We start from the raw sequence: 16,356 nt of genomic DNA on the forward strand, positions 1-16,356 counted from the left end.
TAGATTTTGAAATATTACCAAAAAACAAAAAGTGTCCGGGCATAGAGCTGATGGTCGATTTTTGTTCAAATGTTCTTACACTTCTTCTTTCCGTAGTTACATCCCAAATTGGACAGAGTCTGCTTGTCAGATAAAGCTTCATCCAGCCAACATACTTTTCACATGCAAAAAACATACTAAAATGTGCATAACTTTTTTGTTTCTGGATGGATTTTGTTGAAATTTTCAGAACGTCCCGAAATACGCTTATAGTCTATGGTCCAGGAAACTTGGGAATATGGTCCAAGTGGTTCCGGAGTTATTTCGGATTGTCTTGGGGTACCAAAATTCGTCACATCATCCATGCAACGGATATCTCAACACCCAGATGAGCTAGGTGTCTTCGCCAAAGTTGATTAGCAGATCAAGGGTTATCCGGAAGTAATCAATCTAATTCAGAATGCCTCCGCTAGGTGGCGCTAGCGACAAATTTTCTTCAATCTTCATCTCAAGATCCTGATGAGTTAGAAGGTTGATGTCTTCGGCAAATTTAATGAGCAGACTAAGGGCTATCTGGCAATAGCAAAACTAGTTGAAGCTTTATCCCCTAGGTGGCGCTATTAACACATTTTCTTCAATTATCTATATCTCAAGATCCTGATGAGCTAGAAGGTTGGTGTTTTCGGCAAAGTTGTAAAGCAGATCAAGGGCGATCTGGCACAAACAAATATAATTTGGAATTTGTCTGCTAGTCTTCGGTAAAATTGTTCACATCATTGCTAAAATTTTAAATTCTCATATCTTATGCTAGAGATTGTTTACGCTTGAGTTGTACCTTACGCAGTTCAACAGCCACAATACATGAGTTGGATCATCAATTTGTTTTGTTTGCCATCTAAAGCTTTATTTTATTATCTTTATTACCGACTTCCCTTCAGAAATAAGACGTCACTGAAATTTTGACGTGAACTACGTCTTACGGCAATATACTGGGTGTCAATTGAAAATCTAAAATGTTGCGACCGTCACGATATTATGTTAGATTTTGAACTAAAGGAAGGCTGTAACTATGACAATCGGCTAAAATTGAAATGCAGAAAATTACTTGGCGTAGTTAACGTCATGCGGTCGTACACAACCCCCTCTGAATTTTAGTAACTATCTCAAGGATGGGTCCTATCCCAGGTCCTCGGCGTGAGAGGCGTATGTTATAAACACTACACCAGGTCCGTCCGCACATAAAGGCCTTATTCTTTGTTTTCTGCTAGAATTATAACGAACCTTTCTAATGTAAACAATATCATTGGCTTTTGACAGACATTCTATGTACATATGATTGAATGATTTTTGACGGCATGAGCGTGAGCAAGTGATTTTGCTTCAAAGGTATCATTCGTGAGTATTTGAGTGTCAGTGTACCAACACTGGTTGTTCAATAGATCAAGGGCCATCTGAACAAATATTCATTCGCTTTATTATGCTAGCAACAAATCTTCTCCCATATTCTGAATTTAGTGATCCTAAATAGCTAAAAAATAGAACAGTTCAGAGCCCCAATATCTGTCTGATAGTTATAAAATTGATCCAAATTTTGATCCTCAGCTGTCGCTAGTGATATTTTAGAAGAACTGATCTAATTCATCAACATGACAGGCAACAAGGTTAGTTTTTCGGAAAATAATTTTGTTTATCTGAAATCTTCCTAATAGGGATCAATTTGTTTTGGGTTTTGTTCGTTTAGTGGCGTCACCGTATGTTTTAAGAAGAATATTATCCCAAGACTCTTGTACGCTAGAATGTCCCCTGGCCTTTGGTTCAGAAAGGGGTATGGGCGCGTTCTGCCAACTCGGTCGAGGCAGATTTCTTGTGTGAGCAAGTTACAACATGGACGTTCTAAAGTGCCAGAATGAAGTGTTGTGCTTGTGGGGAGCACTTGAAGATGGGATGGAAGGCCATTACTTCGCGTTCGTGCTTTATTGTCAGCCGTCAGCAAAGATCCAAGGTAGACGAACTCGTCGACCACCTCGAACGTATCCCCATCTATCGTAACACTGCTACCTAGGCGAGCCCTGTCGCGCTCGGCCCCACCAGCTAGCATGTACTTTGTCTTGGTCGCATTCACAATCAGTCCAACTTTTGCTGCCTCGCGTTTCAGGCGGGTGTACAGGTCTGCCACCTTTTCAAATGTTCGGCCGACAATGTCCATATCATCCGCAAAGCAAATAAATTGAATGGTTCTCGTAAAAATCGTCCCGGCTGCTAAGTCCGGCTTTCCGCATAACACCTTCTAGCGCAATATTGAACAACAGGCACGAAAGTCCATCACCTTGTCGTAGTCCCCGGCGGGATCCAAACGAACTGGAGTGCTCGCCTGAAACCTTCACACAATTTTGCACACCTTCCACTGTCGCTCTTATCAGTCTCGTGAGCTTCCCGGGAAAGCTGTTCTCGTCTTTGATTTTCCATAGCTCTACGCGGTCGATACTATCGTATGCCGCCTTGAATTTGATGAAAAGGTGATGCGTTGGGACCTGGTATTCAAGACAGTTTTGGAGGATTTGGTCCGTTGTCGAAAGGCCGTCAACGAAGCCGGCTTGATAACTTCCCACGAACTCATTTACTACAGGTGACAGACGAAGGAAGATGATCTGGGATAATACTTCGTAGGCCGCATTTAGAATGGTGATCGCTCGAAAGTTCTCACAATCTAACATGTCGCCTTTCTTGTAGATGTGGCATATTACCCCTTCCTTCCACTCCTCCGGTAGCTGTTCTGTTTGCCAGATTGTGCCTATCAGCCGGTGCAGACAAATGGCTAGCTTCTCTGGGCCCATCCTTACCAGCAGCTTTATTGTTCTTAAGCTGGTGAATGACTTCCTTAACTTTACTCAAAGTGGGGGCTGGTTGGTTTCCATCGACCGCAGTACTGACGAAGGCAGTTCCTCCGTTGTCCCGTTCTTCATTGCCTGTGCTCTCAGTGCTATTCAGGTCGAAGTGCTGCTTCCACCTTTCGATCACCTCACGTTCGTCCGTCAAAATGCTCCCATCCTTATGCCTGCACATCTCGGCTCGCGGCACGAAGTCGTTGTGGGAGGCGTTGAGCTTCTGATAGAATTTACGTGTTACTTGAAACCGGCACTGCTGTTCCATCTTCTTGCACTCCGTCTCCTCCAGGCGGCGTTTTTTCTCCCAAAAGAGGCGGGTCTGCTGTTGCCGTTTCCGTCTATAACGTTCCACGTTCTGCCGGGTTCCTTGCTGCAGCATTACCGCCCGCGCTGCATTCTTCTCTTTCAGAATCTGCCTACATTCCTCGAGGTGCTGTGGGTATGCAGTTGCGAGAGTTTTGGACGCAGTTCAACCATCATCAGATAGAGTCGATGTTAGCAGCACGATAGGTCCTGAAGTCAGATGAGTAGGAGAAGTGCCGTCCATCAATCAGAACGTGGTCGATTTGTGATTCTGTCAGCTGTTGTGATCTCCAGGTGTATCGGCATGGAAGGTTGTGGCGGCGAAGTCAATTAGTCGTTAGCTGGGTAATACGACAAGGTGATGAATTTTTATGTTTCTTGTCGCTTGAAGGGCGTGATAGTCTAGTATCGGTCTTTAACAGATCCAGTCAATTTGTTTGCTTCGCGGATGACATGAACATTGTAGGAATATGTCAGTTATGAAGGCATTTCTTATTTTAAGCGAGAGAAAAAAAAACTTGATATCTTTAGATGTAAATTTAGTACAATTTATTCAACATATATCGTACATAGTTATTAGTCATAAATCAGTTATTTTTAGTTATTTTAGAAATCTTTTCGTTTGGTTTATGTATTTTTTTTTCAAATCCAATGCAACGTTTGTTTAACTTCTAAACTGAAACTGTCGTATATTAATCAATGCAATTATTCCGTTCAAAAAGTAAACCGCCGAACCAGAATCAATAATGAATTATTGAACATTTAAGTAGCTCAACTAGTAAGTTAAAATAACATTCAAGTTAGGTTATGTAACATAAATATAGTTGCAATACCGATGATTTCATCTAGTTTAATAGTACCTATAAGTTTGATTCGTTTTTTTACAGGTTGTAGAAGACACTTTTGGCATTTGTAATATTTCATTGCTATAATTTTGTATGTATCCTAATTATTGCATATTAACGTGTGCGTTTTTTTTGTATTAGAACTTTAAAATGTAGTCTTCCAAATATAAATTTTATGTCCTTTTTTATTTGACGAACAATTGATTGTCTTACTAACTTATGGTTGCTTACAAAGATTTAAAAAGTACCTTCAAATTTCTTTAGACCAAAAATTTGCTATAGTTGTTAAATGATTATATCAAGCTTCTAACAATGCTAAAATTATTATACTATGTACAAAAGTGTAGTTAGCATTTTAGAAAATTAAATTAACCGACTCGTTGGATTCGTTGGCTGTTTAGTTCCAGCCACCCGTTAGCTTGTGGAAAAGTTCCTCGTTAAGCGTTTGATTCGTTTCTTTCGATCGCATCGACATGAAGATGTAGCCACCGATGAACTCGTGTATGACCTTGCAGTCCGCGGACAGCGAAGAGAACACAATGCTTTCGCCCTGGAACTGGATCATCATGCATTTTATCTCCCAGTTGACGTTCCAGGCCTGAAATTATAAACAATATTGTTAGTATATTTTAAATATAAAAAAAAGATTCAAATAGAAGAAAATGGAAAATAACGGCTACTACCGTCGATATTAATAAAGTTAACCGTACCCAAGGGAATGCTAAACCTTTCTTATTTCGCCAATTGTCAACAGATTTAGATAACATGGTGAAGTGATAACCAATGCAAGTGCATGACGGTCCACTATAGTAGCATGTCCGGAAGAACTTTCAGCCCTTACGACTATTTCAAGAACATGAAACTATCGAGAACCAGATCTACAACGGCACGGAGGAGGCAATCCTGGATAAGTTTCGTTTATACAGGAGAAACGGGATTAGAGCAATAGCAACCCGCAGATAGGAGTCAGATAGAAGAAGGTAAGGAGAAACCCGGAAACGGCCACCAAGGAGAATCCTATGTCGACAGATAAACGTTGGAACTTAGGCGAAGCCCTCGTCATCAAAATGAAGGGGACAAAATACGCCGAGAGTCTGAAGGTGATGCGAAGCACGGAGAAGTTATTGTCATTTGGGCGCAGATATACGTAACATAAGGCGGACTAGGATTAGTGAAATGCTCCTAGTCTTAAAGAAGGACGCCAGGCAAAAGGGTGCAGCCTATAAGCAACTAGCAAAAGAAGTGCTTTACGACGAGGTTATTGTGAGATTCCTGACTGTAGAAGCGACTCTCCCGTTTAAAAATCTGTATGAAATCACCGAGGTCTCGGCTGACCTCAAAGAGCAGTGTGACATCGACGTAGCCACTAAGGCCATGCACCTTAGAAAGGGCCCGCAGGGTACTCAGGTGGCGCCGATTAAGCTGTGGATTGCAGAGACCTACAAAGCGAAGAAATTGGGCCTACTCAGGGTAGGCTGGTCGGTTTGCTGGCTGAGCGTGAGCATACAACAGAGTCCTGAGGTTGGCTTCAAGTGTTTTTGGAAGTAAGCTGTTCAGAAAATGCTGCACCGACGGCCATAGTGCAAGCGATTGTAAGCAAATCGCTAAATGCCTGATATGGGTAAACAGAGCAGACAACGGACACTTAACGAGTGGACCCAAATGTCCGGGCACAAGCGGAGTATCACAGTAGCCAAAACGGACGCACCACAGTTGTATTTAAACTACTGTGATGGAGTCCAGCAGCTGCTTTGGCAACCAATCTTGGATACGTAGACCGCGTTTCTGAGACGGGGTGGCGAATAGGTCCCAAAAGCTAGCAGCTATATGGACGACAGGACGATACGTAGTCCAAGAAGTACAGTCACCCCACAGTTATGGATAGCACACAGATATGGATCAGAGTTGGATTAAAATGGGAATATCTCATCAAATATAGTTGCAATTACGCAGAACTCATTTTACCCACGTGATCCATAAATCTGTACAGCATTGCAATCAATCGTATTATGCTTAAGCATGTTTTTCTCGTCCGTAGGAAATAAAATGTCAGCCGTATTCCCAGAAGCGTTGATTCATAACTGTGGGGCATTGAAACCCATACCACAGTTATGAATCAAAGATAAGGCGATTCCGAAACTAACGCCAAAACTTATGCTTTCACTAGCACACCAATCATTTACCTCGCAGATAAATTGCTGTTATAGTATTTTGATCCATAATATGAGTCGATTTGATCCATAATAAGGAGCCTTCTCTCCCACTGATCCACATCTGTGGAGTGGACATTGTTTGCATTTTCTATCGAAATCAATACTTTTTCGTAAATAACCGGATATTTTGAGGTGTATTCTCAAAAACAACTATATTCTGCAGTGCTAGGGAGGTAATTTTGTTCTGTACAGCTTCACCAAGTTTTTTAATCATATTTTATTCTGAAAAATGACCCTTAGTTGATCCATTACTGTGGGATGACTGTAGTCCCAAACTCAAATGACGGTTTTGCGATAGCAAAAATTAACGACATGTTATATTGCAGCTGTTACGCGCCCCTAAGTTGGTCAATTGAGGAATTTTCTCACATGATCGAAAGGATAATAGCCGAATTAGCCAATCGGCAGCCAGTAGTGATAGCTGGTGACTTTGATACATGGGCAGTGGACTGGCGATGTAAATCAACCCAAATCCGAGGACGTAAAACAGCGCGCTTCGAGGGCGAGGTATTCGAGCGTGTGATGCTCCCATGCCGAGAAAAGCCCCTCCCAGAGAAAACAGGGCGTCAGTTTACTGGTGGTGCGAACCAATTACAAATCGTCATGCGATCTGCCTTGGAGTAGAAGAAGATTGCAACACGTACGCACAAAAGCACAAATAGAAGATCGCGGTGTAGCAAAGCAAAAAGTAAAGCTAGCTCTCAAAAAGGAAATCAAGAGCCGGAAACGGGCATCTTTGATAGTCTATTCCAGAGTGGTAATGGCTTAGACCAGAAGTGCAATGACATCCCAAGAGAAGTAGCTGGTATCTGGTATGCGCCAGATTAGGGAAAAGAAGTGGTGAGGGTGACCAACGAAGAGCTAGCAGAAGTCGTAAGGTACTGGGAACCGATAGTATTCCAAATGTTGCTTTTAAAAACGGCAGTCAATACGGATCCGAACATGTTCAGATCATAGATCAAGGAATCTATATGGAAGCGACAAAAATTGGGACTACTACCATAGGCAGGGAAACCACCAGGTGACCCGTCGGCGTATAGACCTATTGTGAAACGATCTCTGCCGAGACAAAAGTGGCTTAGATCGGACCGGCTAGCAACTAAAAGCGCCACAAAATTCATAACATACTGTACAAGCTTTATTATAACTTCCGGGCCACAAACATCCTCTCTGCACTAGCTACCTAGTACCCTACTTCTCTAACTTCTTTCTCATTCTTTCTCTTCATTCTCTTTCTTCCTACTCACGGTTCTTCTGGGTGTACCCAAACCATCCGGACGTCGCCGTGATCCTCCGGAGTCTTTTGCCTGTGGCTGTTCTAGGGCTTCCGACGTTCCTCACGGCCGCCTGTCACGCATCGACGACTAGTTGCTCGTATTCCTCACAGCGTCGATCTAGCGGCCCACTGAGGTCACCGTCTCCCGTGAATCCTTGGCTTGACTCGAAGCTCGCCCAAAGATTTACACGCATAATCTCCTGATCTTCCCATGAAATCTAATCGGCAATCGCACTCGCTCGCGCACCGATCCCAAAGGCATGCGATCCGGTCGATAGTCGTCATCGCTTGCTCTCGGATCCCGAAATTATGCAATCCGGTCGGCAGTCATAAATCCTCGCGCTCGGATCTTGCGTTTCCGCTATTCCAGCAAAAAAAGAAAAAGCCATCTGCTTTAGAAGGCTTTTCGTCAATTTTAGGCTGGGCCTTGATGCGGTGATTGAAATTGCTCCTCAAACGCAAGGAATGCCTGCGGCGGAGAGATTAGCGCCGTCCACGACTTGAGGGGCTGTCGAACTGGGAGTATTTGTTTCGGCGGGAGCACTTTTAGGTTGGATTAGCGCCGTTCACGACTTGAGGGGCTGTCGAACTGATAGTATTTGTTTTAGAGGGAGTACTTTTAGGTTCGGATTTTCCAGACCTGAAAACTTTGGCGGCTGCTATTGGCCCAACGAATCACTTGTGTCTGCCTCGTATGTGTCTGACCGGTGAACATCGGAACTGCAATCAGCGACTTTCGCTAAGTTTCCAGTGACAGATGATATTCGCTATGTTGTTTACAAAACTCTTGTCGCACATTTTGGTTCGAATGCACGGAAAACTTTTGTTTGTGGTTTTTATTTTTAAGCTTGCACATATCAAAATACCCAACAACTGATAGCCAATTAACTTATGTAACACTATCTGTCTACTAGATACAACGGGCAAGTTGCTGGAGAGGTTGATTCTCATCAGGCTATTACCGTACACGGACCAGTTTGGATTCAGGAAAGTTAAATTTACTCTGGACGCTGTCGAGTCGGTCATTCGGACAGCTGAGGTGACAATCAAGCATAAAAGTAGCGGCATCCGTTACTGCTTGGTAGTCACGGGAGAACCTCAACGTTTCAACTTGGGCCCGATATTATGGAATGCGATGACGTACTGAGGTTGCCCCTTCCGACGGGTGTTAAGATTATTGGCTTCGCCTACATCATCACCCTAGTGGTCTATGGCGAATCGATAGAAAAGTTGAGTTGACACCAGTGCACTCTATCTCCATAGTTGAGGAATGGATGAGGTCTAGGAAACTAGTACTGGTCCATCACAAGACTGAATTGGTGGTGGTCAATAACTGCAAGTACGAGCAACGGGCGCTTATCTTGCTTATCTTGTTAGGCGATTTCATCATAGAGTCCAAGCGATCCCTTAGTCATCTTGGGGTAATGATCGATTACAAGCTCAGCTTTGTTAGATACGTTGAATATGCCTGTAAAGGCATTTACGACTATAGCGGTGCTTTCGAGGATGATGTCTAACAGCTCTGCTGTAGTTGTCAGCAAACGCAAGCTCCTGGCAGGCGCGGCGCTATCCATACTGGGGTATGGAGGGCCAATCTGCTCAAAAGCGCTTCGCACGAGCAAAAACCTAAAGCGGTAGGAAAGCACGCATAGGATCATGTGTTTGAGAGTACAAGCGCATACTGAACGGTTTCGAAAGAGGTAGTGTGCATCAAAGCCGGGTCCGTCGGGCTCATTATCACGGAAGATGTTCAATGCTTCAACCAAAAAGGTACCAGAGGAGTCCGCAACGCGTGTAAAGAGACAACGCTCAGAGGTTGGAAGCAGGAATGGGATAACTCCACTAAAAGTAGATGGACCCATCGGCTAATACCAAATGTGCCAGATTGGTATAAAAGAAACCATGAGGAAGTGAACTTCCACCTGACGCAGTTTATGTCAGCACATAGTTGTTATAAGCAGTACCTGCAAAGGTTCGGGAACTCAGAATTTCTTGCATTGTGCTGGTGTGGAGGAAACAGCGGATCATGTCGTGTTCGATTGCCCGCGTTTCATTGTTGTGAGAGATCCCATGCTCGATACATGTGGAGGGAACACGTCCCCCGCCAATATAATACAGAGAATGTGTGCGAATGCCGTGTGCTGGAATGCAGTCACTACGGCTGTTACTCACATTATGGTAGTATCCAGCTCTTTAAAAGCGCTAATGGCTGCCGCAAACAGGCTCGCTTTCAGGTAGGGATCAGTCAATTTGACGTTTGGCTTGGGTCGTTTCATATTGAGCGGACCCAAGCCAAACGTCAAATCGACCGATCCCTACCAGAAAGCGAGCCTATTGGCGGCAGCCATTAGCGCTCGTAAAAAGCTGGATTGCAGCACCTATGGCGCGCCAACCAAGAGTAGGCTGCAGAGGTTTAGCCCAGCCAAGGCTGGTCCCTAGTTGCATTGTTTAAGTCGGCTAGGAGTAGCAGTTTGCCTAGGCTACTTCTGCTACAGTCAGTGACATAAGTTAGTTACCAAATGCTGTTTTTCTATACAAAATGCCCAAATTTCAAGTTATTTGTAGTTCGTCATCCAAATTTCAGCCAATTCGGACTACCAGAAGCTGAGATACAGCACCCCAAATTTGAGCATTTTGTATGGAAAAACAGCATTTGGTTACTAACTTATGTCACTGACTGTATATGTGTTAATACGGGGTTGGTGGTCTGATGGCCACCGCTTCTGTTTATGAAGCAGAAGGTCATGGGTTCAATCCCAGGCCCGTCCCTTTCCTCGTACTTTATAGTTGTATATCTCTCACTTGCTTCTATCTTCCATTCTAAATCTATGACACTCAAAACTATTCGTTCATAGCAAACGCTAGAACCAGAGACGGACAAGAAACCGTTTCCCTAACGCTTCCATTCTTCCACGCCCATGTCTTTCCTTACGTCTGATTCATAGGCAGTCTGCTAACCACAAAAGCAAACCTATCTGTCATGCCTTTCCCCCAATCCATACACTCCCGCATGAACTGGCTTAGATGCAGTGGTATATACGGTCTACGTGGAAGCCAGTATAATGCATCATCAATTCCTCCCCCTTCCCCACATTGGTCAGCATTCTGACGTGGCAGGCATCATTGTCGCTAAAAATAGAAGATCACCAGTACTTATACACTGAGGATGCCTGTTAGTCCCAAGCAGTCATTCGGTTGGTTCCTTGTGTAAGTGCAGCTGATCTGGCGACACTGGAGTAGCATCCACGGGCGGCCAATCAAGCTCAAGCTCAAGCTACTTCTGCTATATGTGTTAAGTGTTGTTATGCTCTGGCCCTTCCCAGAAGAAATACCGTAAGGTAATTCCTGGGGCGCAGATAGCCGTAGCGGTAAACGCGCAGCTATTCAGCATGACCATGCTGAGGGTCGTGGGTTCGAATCCCGCTGGTCGAGGATCTTTTCGGGTTGGAAATTTTCTCGATTCCCAGGGCACATAGTATCTTCGTACCTGCCACACGATATACACATGCAAAAATGGTCAATCGGCAAAGAAAGCTCTCAGTTAATAACTGTGGAAGTGCTCATAAGAACACTAAGCTGAGAAGCAGGCTGTTTCCCCCTTGTAGAAAAAATAGGATCGTTTCAGCTAGAGCTACATTTCCACTTGTAGTATGCAACCTACCTTCATAGTGTTATAGCGCCACGTCTTCAAATGATCTCCCGTATTGATGTCCATTTTCATAATGCGGTTGCTAGCCACCCCCAGCAGTTCCTCCTTCTTATGGCCATCAAACTTGATAACGAAGAGCGTCACTCCGAACTCCGGAAGGCTTTGCCATGCCCGGATGTAGCTCAGCTTGGCATCCATCAGCGAAAGATCTTTGACGTTGGCATGGGCCTCCAGCATCCTCATGACGGCTTTGTTCTTAAGCTTCTTGGCATATCTAGCGGACAGATATTCGTTCGGGTCGATGTTGTTCGGGTTTATCGCCACCGCCGGTGCTTGCGCGGGTTTCTGCATACTCAGGAAGGATTTGATGCTGGACACTTCGCTGTCATATGAACTATCGGCCAGCGATCGGCCCTTCGACGCTAATCTGCAAGCTGCCATCCATTTGGCGTATTGATCCTCACTATCGCATCGAATCCACATTTCGCTATTGCTGTTCTGTTCTAGTGGCACTTCCAGTTTAATATTGAATTTGTTTTGCGATAAGTTAACTTCCGGTGTGACTTCGCAACCGCGAAGATTGATGGACACTTGGGGAGGATTGTTCGATCGCGCATCGTCTTTACTTTTGTACAAGTGTAAGTGTAGATCTTTGTATGTAAACCAGTAGCGTTTGTATCCTTTCAGTGTAAACTTTTTGGGCCTGAAACATTGAAGGAATATAAGTTTGGATAATCAAACACTATACTCACAAATACTCACTTCAAAAACCGCAGATAATCTGTTAGTTCCGGTATGTGCGTTATGTCGCCAGCGTTGTGGCCATTGCTTGGTCCTTCCAAAGTAATCTGAAGTTCTCGTAGCGCTGCGTCAACATCATCATCTGCAGCATTGTCGAGGCTGGACGTGTCAATTCCGGAATCTGGCTGCGGAACCTCATTTTGAAGGTTTACCTGGAACTGCAGTGCCCCGAACATGAGCATCTCTTCTTCAGTGCACTCGATTTCTTCATTCTGAAGCTGCCACTTTGCTTGTTCGTATAGCTGATTGATTCGTACTTGATCATACTTGGGATTGAGGTCGAAGAATGTGTAGTACTTGAAGCGTAGGCATAGAGTGTCGAACTCTCGAATCCCTTGCTCCATGATAGACAGTGAGGAGTCCAGCCATCCTACGTTCATGCGTGCTCGTTCTACCAACGTTTTTGGCTTCACCAGCCGTGAACGCGCTTCTGGACTAGGGGCGCAGGGACTGTACGCCAGATTATCGATCGCATCACCCAAACTCGAAGTTGATTCGTTGAACGAAGTGTGTCCATTCGTGTAATTATGCCTCAATGTCTGTCGGAAAAGGGAACGCAAAGTTAATTTTAAATCTCATATGAATGACCTCATGCTTGCGGTTTACTTACACCTGTGGGAGAGCTGATTGGTGTACTCTGCAAAGCTGGTTTGTTGGGCGTATAGTGTGGATGTTGTACCGGTGCACACGAGAACGGTCCACCGTTCGTTGGTCCGTCGAGGCTACCGCTGCTGCCATGAAAACCTGTCGCTGTAGCCGGGATGAATGTGTTGGTATCCGGAGCTGGGTGAACGAAATCTCTTGCCGCATTGCCATTCTGCTCCACAGGAAATTTCTTTTTTGGTAGATCGGCGTAATTTTTCTTCAAATGAGCTGGTTCCAATGGCTTGCACAGTGAAAGCTCTTCCGGATGTCGAATCCCCAGATCTTTGCACAGAGCAACGACTGCGCCGAAAGTTTTGATCGAATAATCCACTCGACAGTCCAGGTATCTCAAATCCGGCATCTGTGGGCATGGAAAGAGAGACAGAGGATATGATGATTACTAAATGCAAAATAACTCCTAAGCACGTCGCAAGCTTCGACCCACACGCGACCCCGGCTGAATTAATATCAGAATCGAGCGGTTTATTGCCGTTCGTTTCCTAAACCGACCTGTTGCAAAACGGTGTCCGGCCAACGCATGCATATTTGAATATCATTCACTTTTTTCGTCGCCTGTACAACAACCAGTTCAGGTTGTGACCATATGGAGAGCGTATTTCATTCATAAAAAAGTCTTCTCAAAGTAACTAATGATAATGATATTTACGCGCTAACGCCCACGCAATTTTGGATTTCGCTGCTAGCTGCATGGGAGACCGTTGCCGTCACCTGAATACCCTGAATCGATGTATGTTGAGCTCGTGTGCGGTGTATGAACTGCAGGTTTTTTCATTGATGATTAAAAATATGTTTTTTTATGACTGAATTGAGTAAACTTCAGCAGAGCAGTGTTAGTCTGTTCAGAAAATTATGTTTACATTTTTGATTTCTTCAAAACCACGTTATATGTACAAGTTTTTTTTTTTAAAGATTTTCTAGTGTTTCGCATTGTTTTCATAATTTAATGCATTTTTTATTCCTTCATTAGTATCAATTCTAACATTACATCCATTTCTTATATCTAGGTGCTCGATGTTAGGCAACACTATCATCCTAATTTGGTAAAGCCAAAATTATTAATAATTTAATTCGAAATTTGTTTCAATGTTTAAATGTTGCATATTCTATGTAACTCATTAGTACTACGAGGGAGCTTCAGAATCATTTTCGAAATTTTATTTTGAATTCTCTGCACAGGTATCTAATACCAGGATTACAACAGCTAGTCCATATTGGTACAGCATAAAACACGGCCTGAAAATTTGTTTAAAGATCAAAAGCTTGTTCTTAAGACAAAGTTTTGATTTTTTGTTAAGAGGGAAATTTACGTATTCTCGGCAGTCTAAGCCGATGCCGCGCTTCTTTTACAGTTTTCTCGGATATCAGCAAACAAATTATTTGTTTGTATGTTTACATTTATGCGTTACTCAATTCTCTCGACAAATTTGTAAAAAGCTTTTTGGAAACGTTTTTACAACGCTTCGAACATCTCTTGTCAGTATGACTATTGTCGGCAGCCTTCCCATAAGAACTGCTGGTGAATCTCTTCGGCAGCTCTAAATCAGTCGCGTTTTAAGGCGTGTTCATTTTGATTGATGTAATCTCTGGCAAAATTGTTTGTTCAGTCTCTGAAATCTCGTTAGCGGGAAGCTAATAGAACAAAATTTGTTGAGATATAATCTCGATTACTTTTTCAAATCGACGTAAGTAACTTTCATACAGTTTTGAGAAAATTAATGAAGAAGAATCACAACCTGTCTTCTAAAGCACTGTTTTAAAATCAATCACCTTCTTAACATTTTTTCACCGTGTACATCGCTTAACTTTTGCATACAATCAGCTCGTGTTCAAAAACTAGGTAGTTCCTATTATTTCCCACAAATGTAATTATGACAAAATGATAAGCCGTTTCATTCAGTTACTTTCAACGTTTTTCTACCAGTGTAAAATCGGCTCAAGTAGTGTTTTGTTTCGTGGTTAAGACACTTTGGCTCTCCATACATCAATGCGGTGAAAGTAGCGGTTAGGTTACGAAAAATTAAATTCTTACGTACGCCGTTTTGTAATTCCGGAATTAAACGTTCTATAAGTGAAAATTATAGTTGGGTAAGAGCGGAACGTGTGGAATTTCGTCTGCGAGACAAGTATGATCGATAAAGTAAGTTTGTTCACTTTTCTGACTTGAGTCTATTTGAATAAGTTTACGAGAAATGTTGTTTTCATTGGTGCACTGAGAAAAATCTACAGGTCAAGGTCGTGTGTTTTACTTATAGATTTGCGCAATGAGGAAAACATCATGACTTGAGTGTGGTAGCCATATGGATTTCGTCATTGACTTCACGGTATAACAACATGTGTATCAACATTTGGTTGTCATGTGAAACAAACATAAATGTGTAAATATTAAATCATGAAAACCAACTGATTTGCTTATTGAATTCGAAATGTAATGGCTCCCCAAAATATGGATTCGAGACTCCTCTGTTTGTTGCAAGCTCACTTGAATGTTTTTTTTTATACAAACGAGTGAGTCAGCAACAAGCGGGGCGCTGCAAATCCATAGTTTGGGAAGCCCGGGGCATATTTCATTTTATTCGAAGCTGAAAGCTAGGAAAATCTGTTAGTGGAATCCGATTATTCTCTAACATCATACATTATATCCAATGCTGGAAGTAATGCATTTTATTTATAGAAAACTAGAATGAACTCTTCATCGTCACTAGGTTATATTTACTAATAAAAAGAAAAACGAATCCGCAAATTTTCCTCTGACAGGTTCAGCTTCAGAATTTGCTTCTTCTCTTTGGAACATGATGATGACTGTCGTTCGACACGAGGTCCGACCGCAATTTAGTTCGCTATGGGTTGATCTATATGTCTAGATTTTTATTTTTATTGTTATAACAATTGAAAAATTTGGAACACGGAAATCGACAGCAATCTCATTGATTTCAAATCGACCGACTTGAACATGATGATCATGGCACAAGATAACCATAAGTTAAACACACTGAATCCATGTTGGGTGATGATCTATGCGCCCATAGGTTGACGCATACGAATTTGAAATGAAAAGCTTCAGGAACTTATGTGGAAAATTATGGAATTCATGATGAATCAGTTCATGAAGCAAAACTAAAGAATTGAATGTGTAACACACACGAAGTTTGTGAGAAAATCACAACAAATCGATATAGACGTTCATGAATCGATCCATAATTTTAAACACACGTATCGAACGTGTGGATTTTTATCGGTGTGTGTTTTGATGGAAACATATTGTATATTTGGCGTTTGATATTTAGTTGCCGATAATAGTCGAATGCCAAAGCCGTAAATTATCCTAAGTGGATATTGTAATTTTCACGAATGATTAGACTTTCATGACGAAATTGAGAAGCTGCCAATAATGTACTGACGGTACATTTTCAAACACTATTTACCTTTCATCCTTGATTTCTGTCACTACCAGCTGGTTTCGACACACCAGCTGGAGGTTAGAACAATGACGATTACTGTAAACATCGGAAGACCAGCTGGTTTTGTTATGTAAACCAGACCAGCTGGTGTGTCGAGAACAAAGAGAAAATGAGCCGGCCGGAGTGAACTGTCATTAACATCAGGATAATTGCATGGGCGGCGGTGATCGAAAAGGGGCAGCGAAATCGAAGGCGAAATCTGAGAAAGACGAAATTCAGATCATCAAAGTCTAAGTGGTAACAAAAATCGCAATACAGACATTTTATATATTTGTTATATT

The 16,356-nt window shown here is 42.7% G+C and overlaps 1 protein-coding gene across 1 annotated transcript in view; it reads right to left on the reverse strand.

Moving 5' to 3' along the window:
• Nucleotides 1-3,801: 3,801 nt before the first annotated feature.
• The window catches only part of LOC5565048 (unc-112-related protein), a 64,345-nt gene continuing 51,790 nt past the window's right edge, over nucleotides 3,802-16,356 (reverse strand). Inside the window, exons 3-6 of the mRNA XM_001649354.2 lie at nucleotides 12,562-12,957; nucleotides 11,913-12,490; nucleotides 11,163-11,853; nucleotides 3,802-4,610 (exon numbers count right to left, since the gene is read on the reverse strand). Coding sequence (XP_001649404.1) covers nucleotides 4,410-4,610; nucleotides 11,163-11,853; nucleotides 11,913-12,490; nucleotides 12,562-12,957 — 1,866 coding nt within the window. The 3' untranslated portion in view covers nucleotides 3,802-4,409. The remainder of the gene's footprint in view (nucleotides 4,611-11,162; nucleotides 11,854-11,912; nucleotides 12,491-12,561; nucleotides 12,958-16,356) is intronic.

Source organism: Aedes aegypti, chromosome 1 (genome assembly GCF_002204515.2).
Source record: "Aedes aegypti strain LVP_AGWG chromosome 1, AaegL5.0 Primary Assembly, whole genome shotgun sequence".
Classification (NCBI taxonomy): domain Eukaryota; kingdom Metazoa; phylum Arthropoda; class Insecta; order Diptera; family Culicidae; genus Aedes; species Aedes aegypti.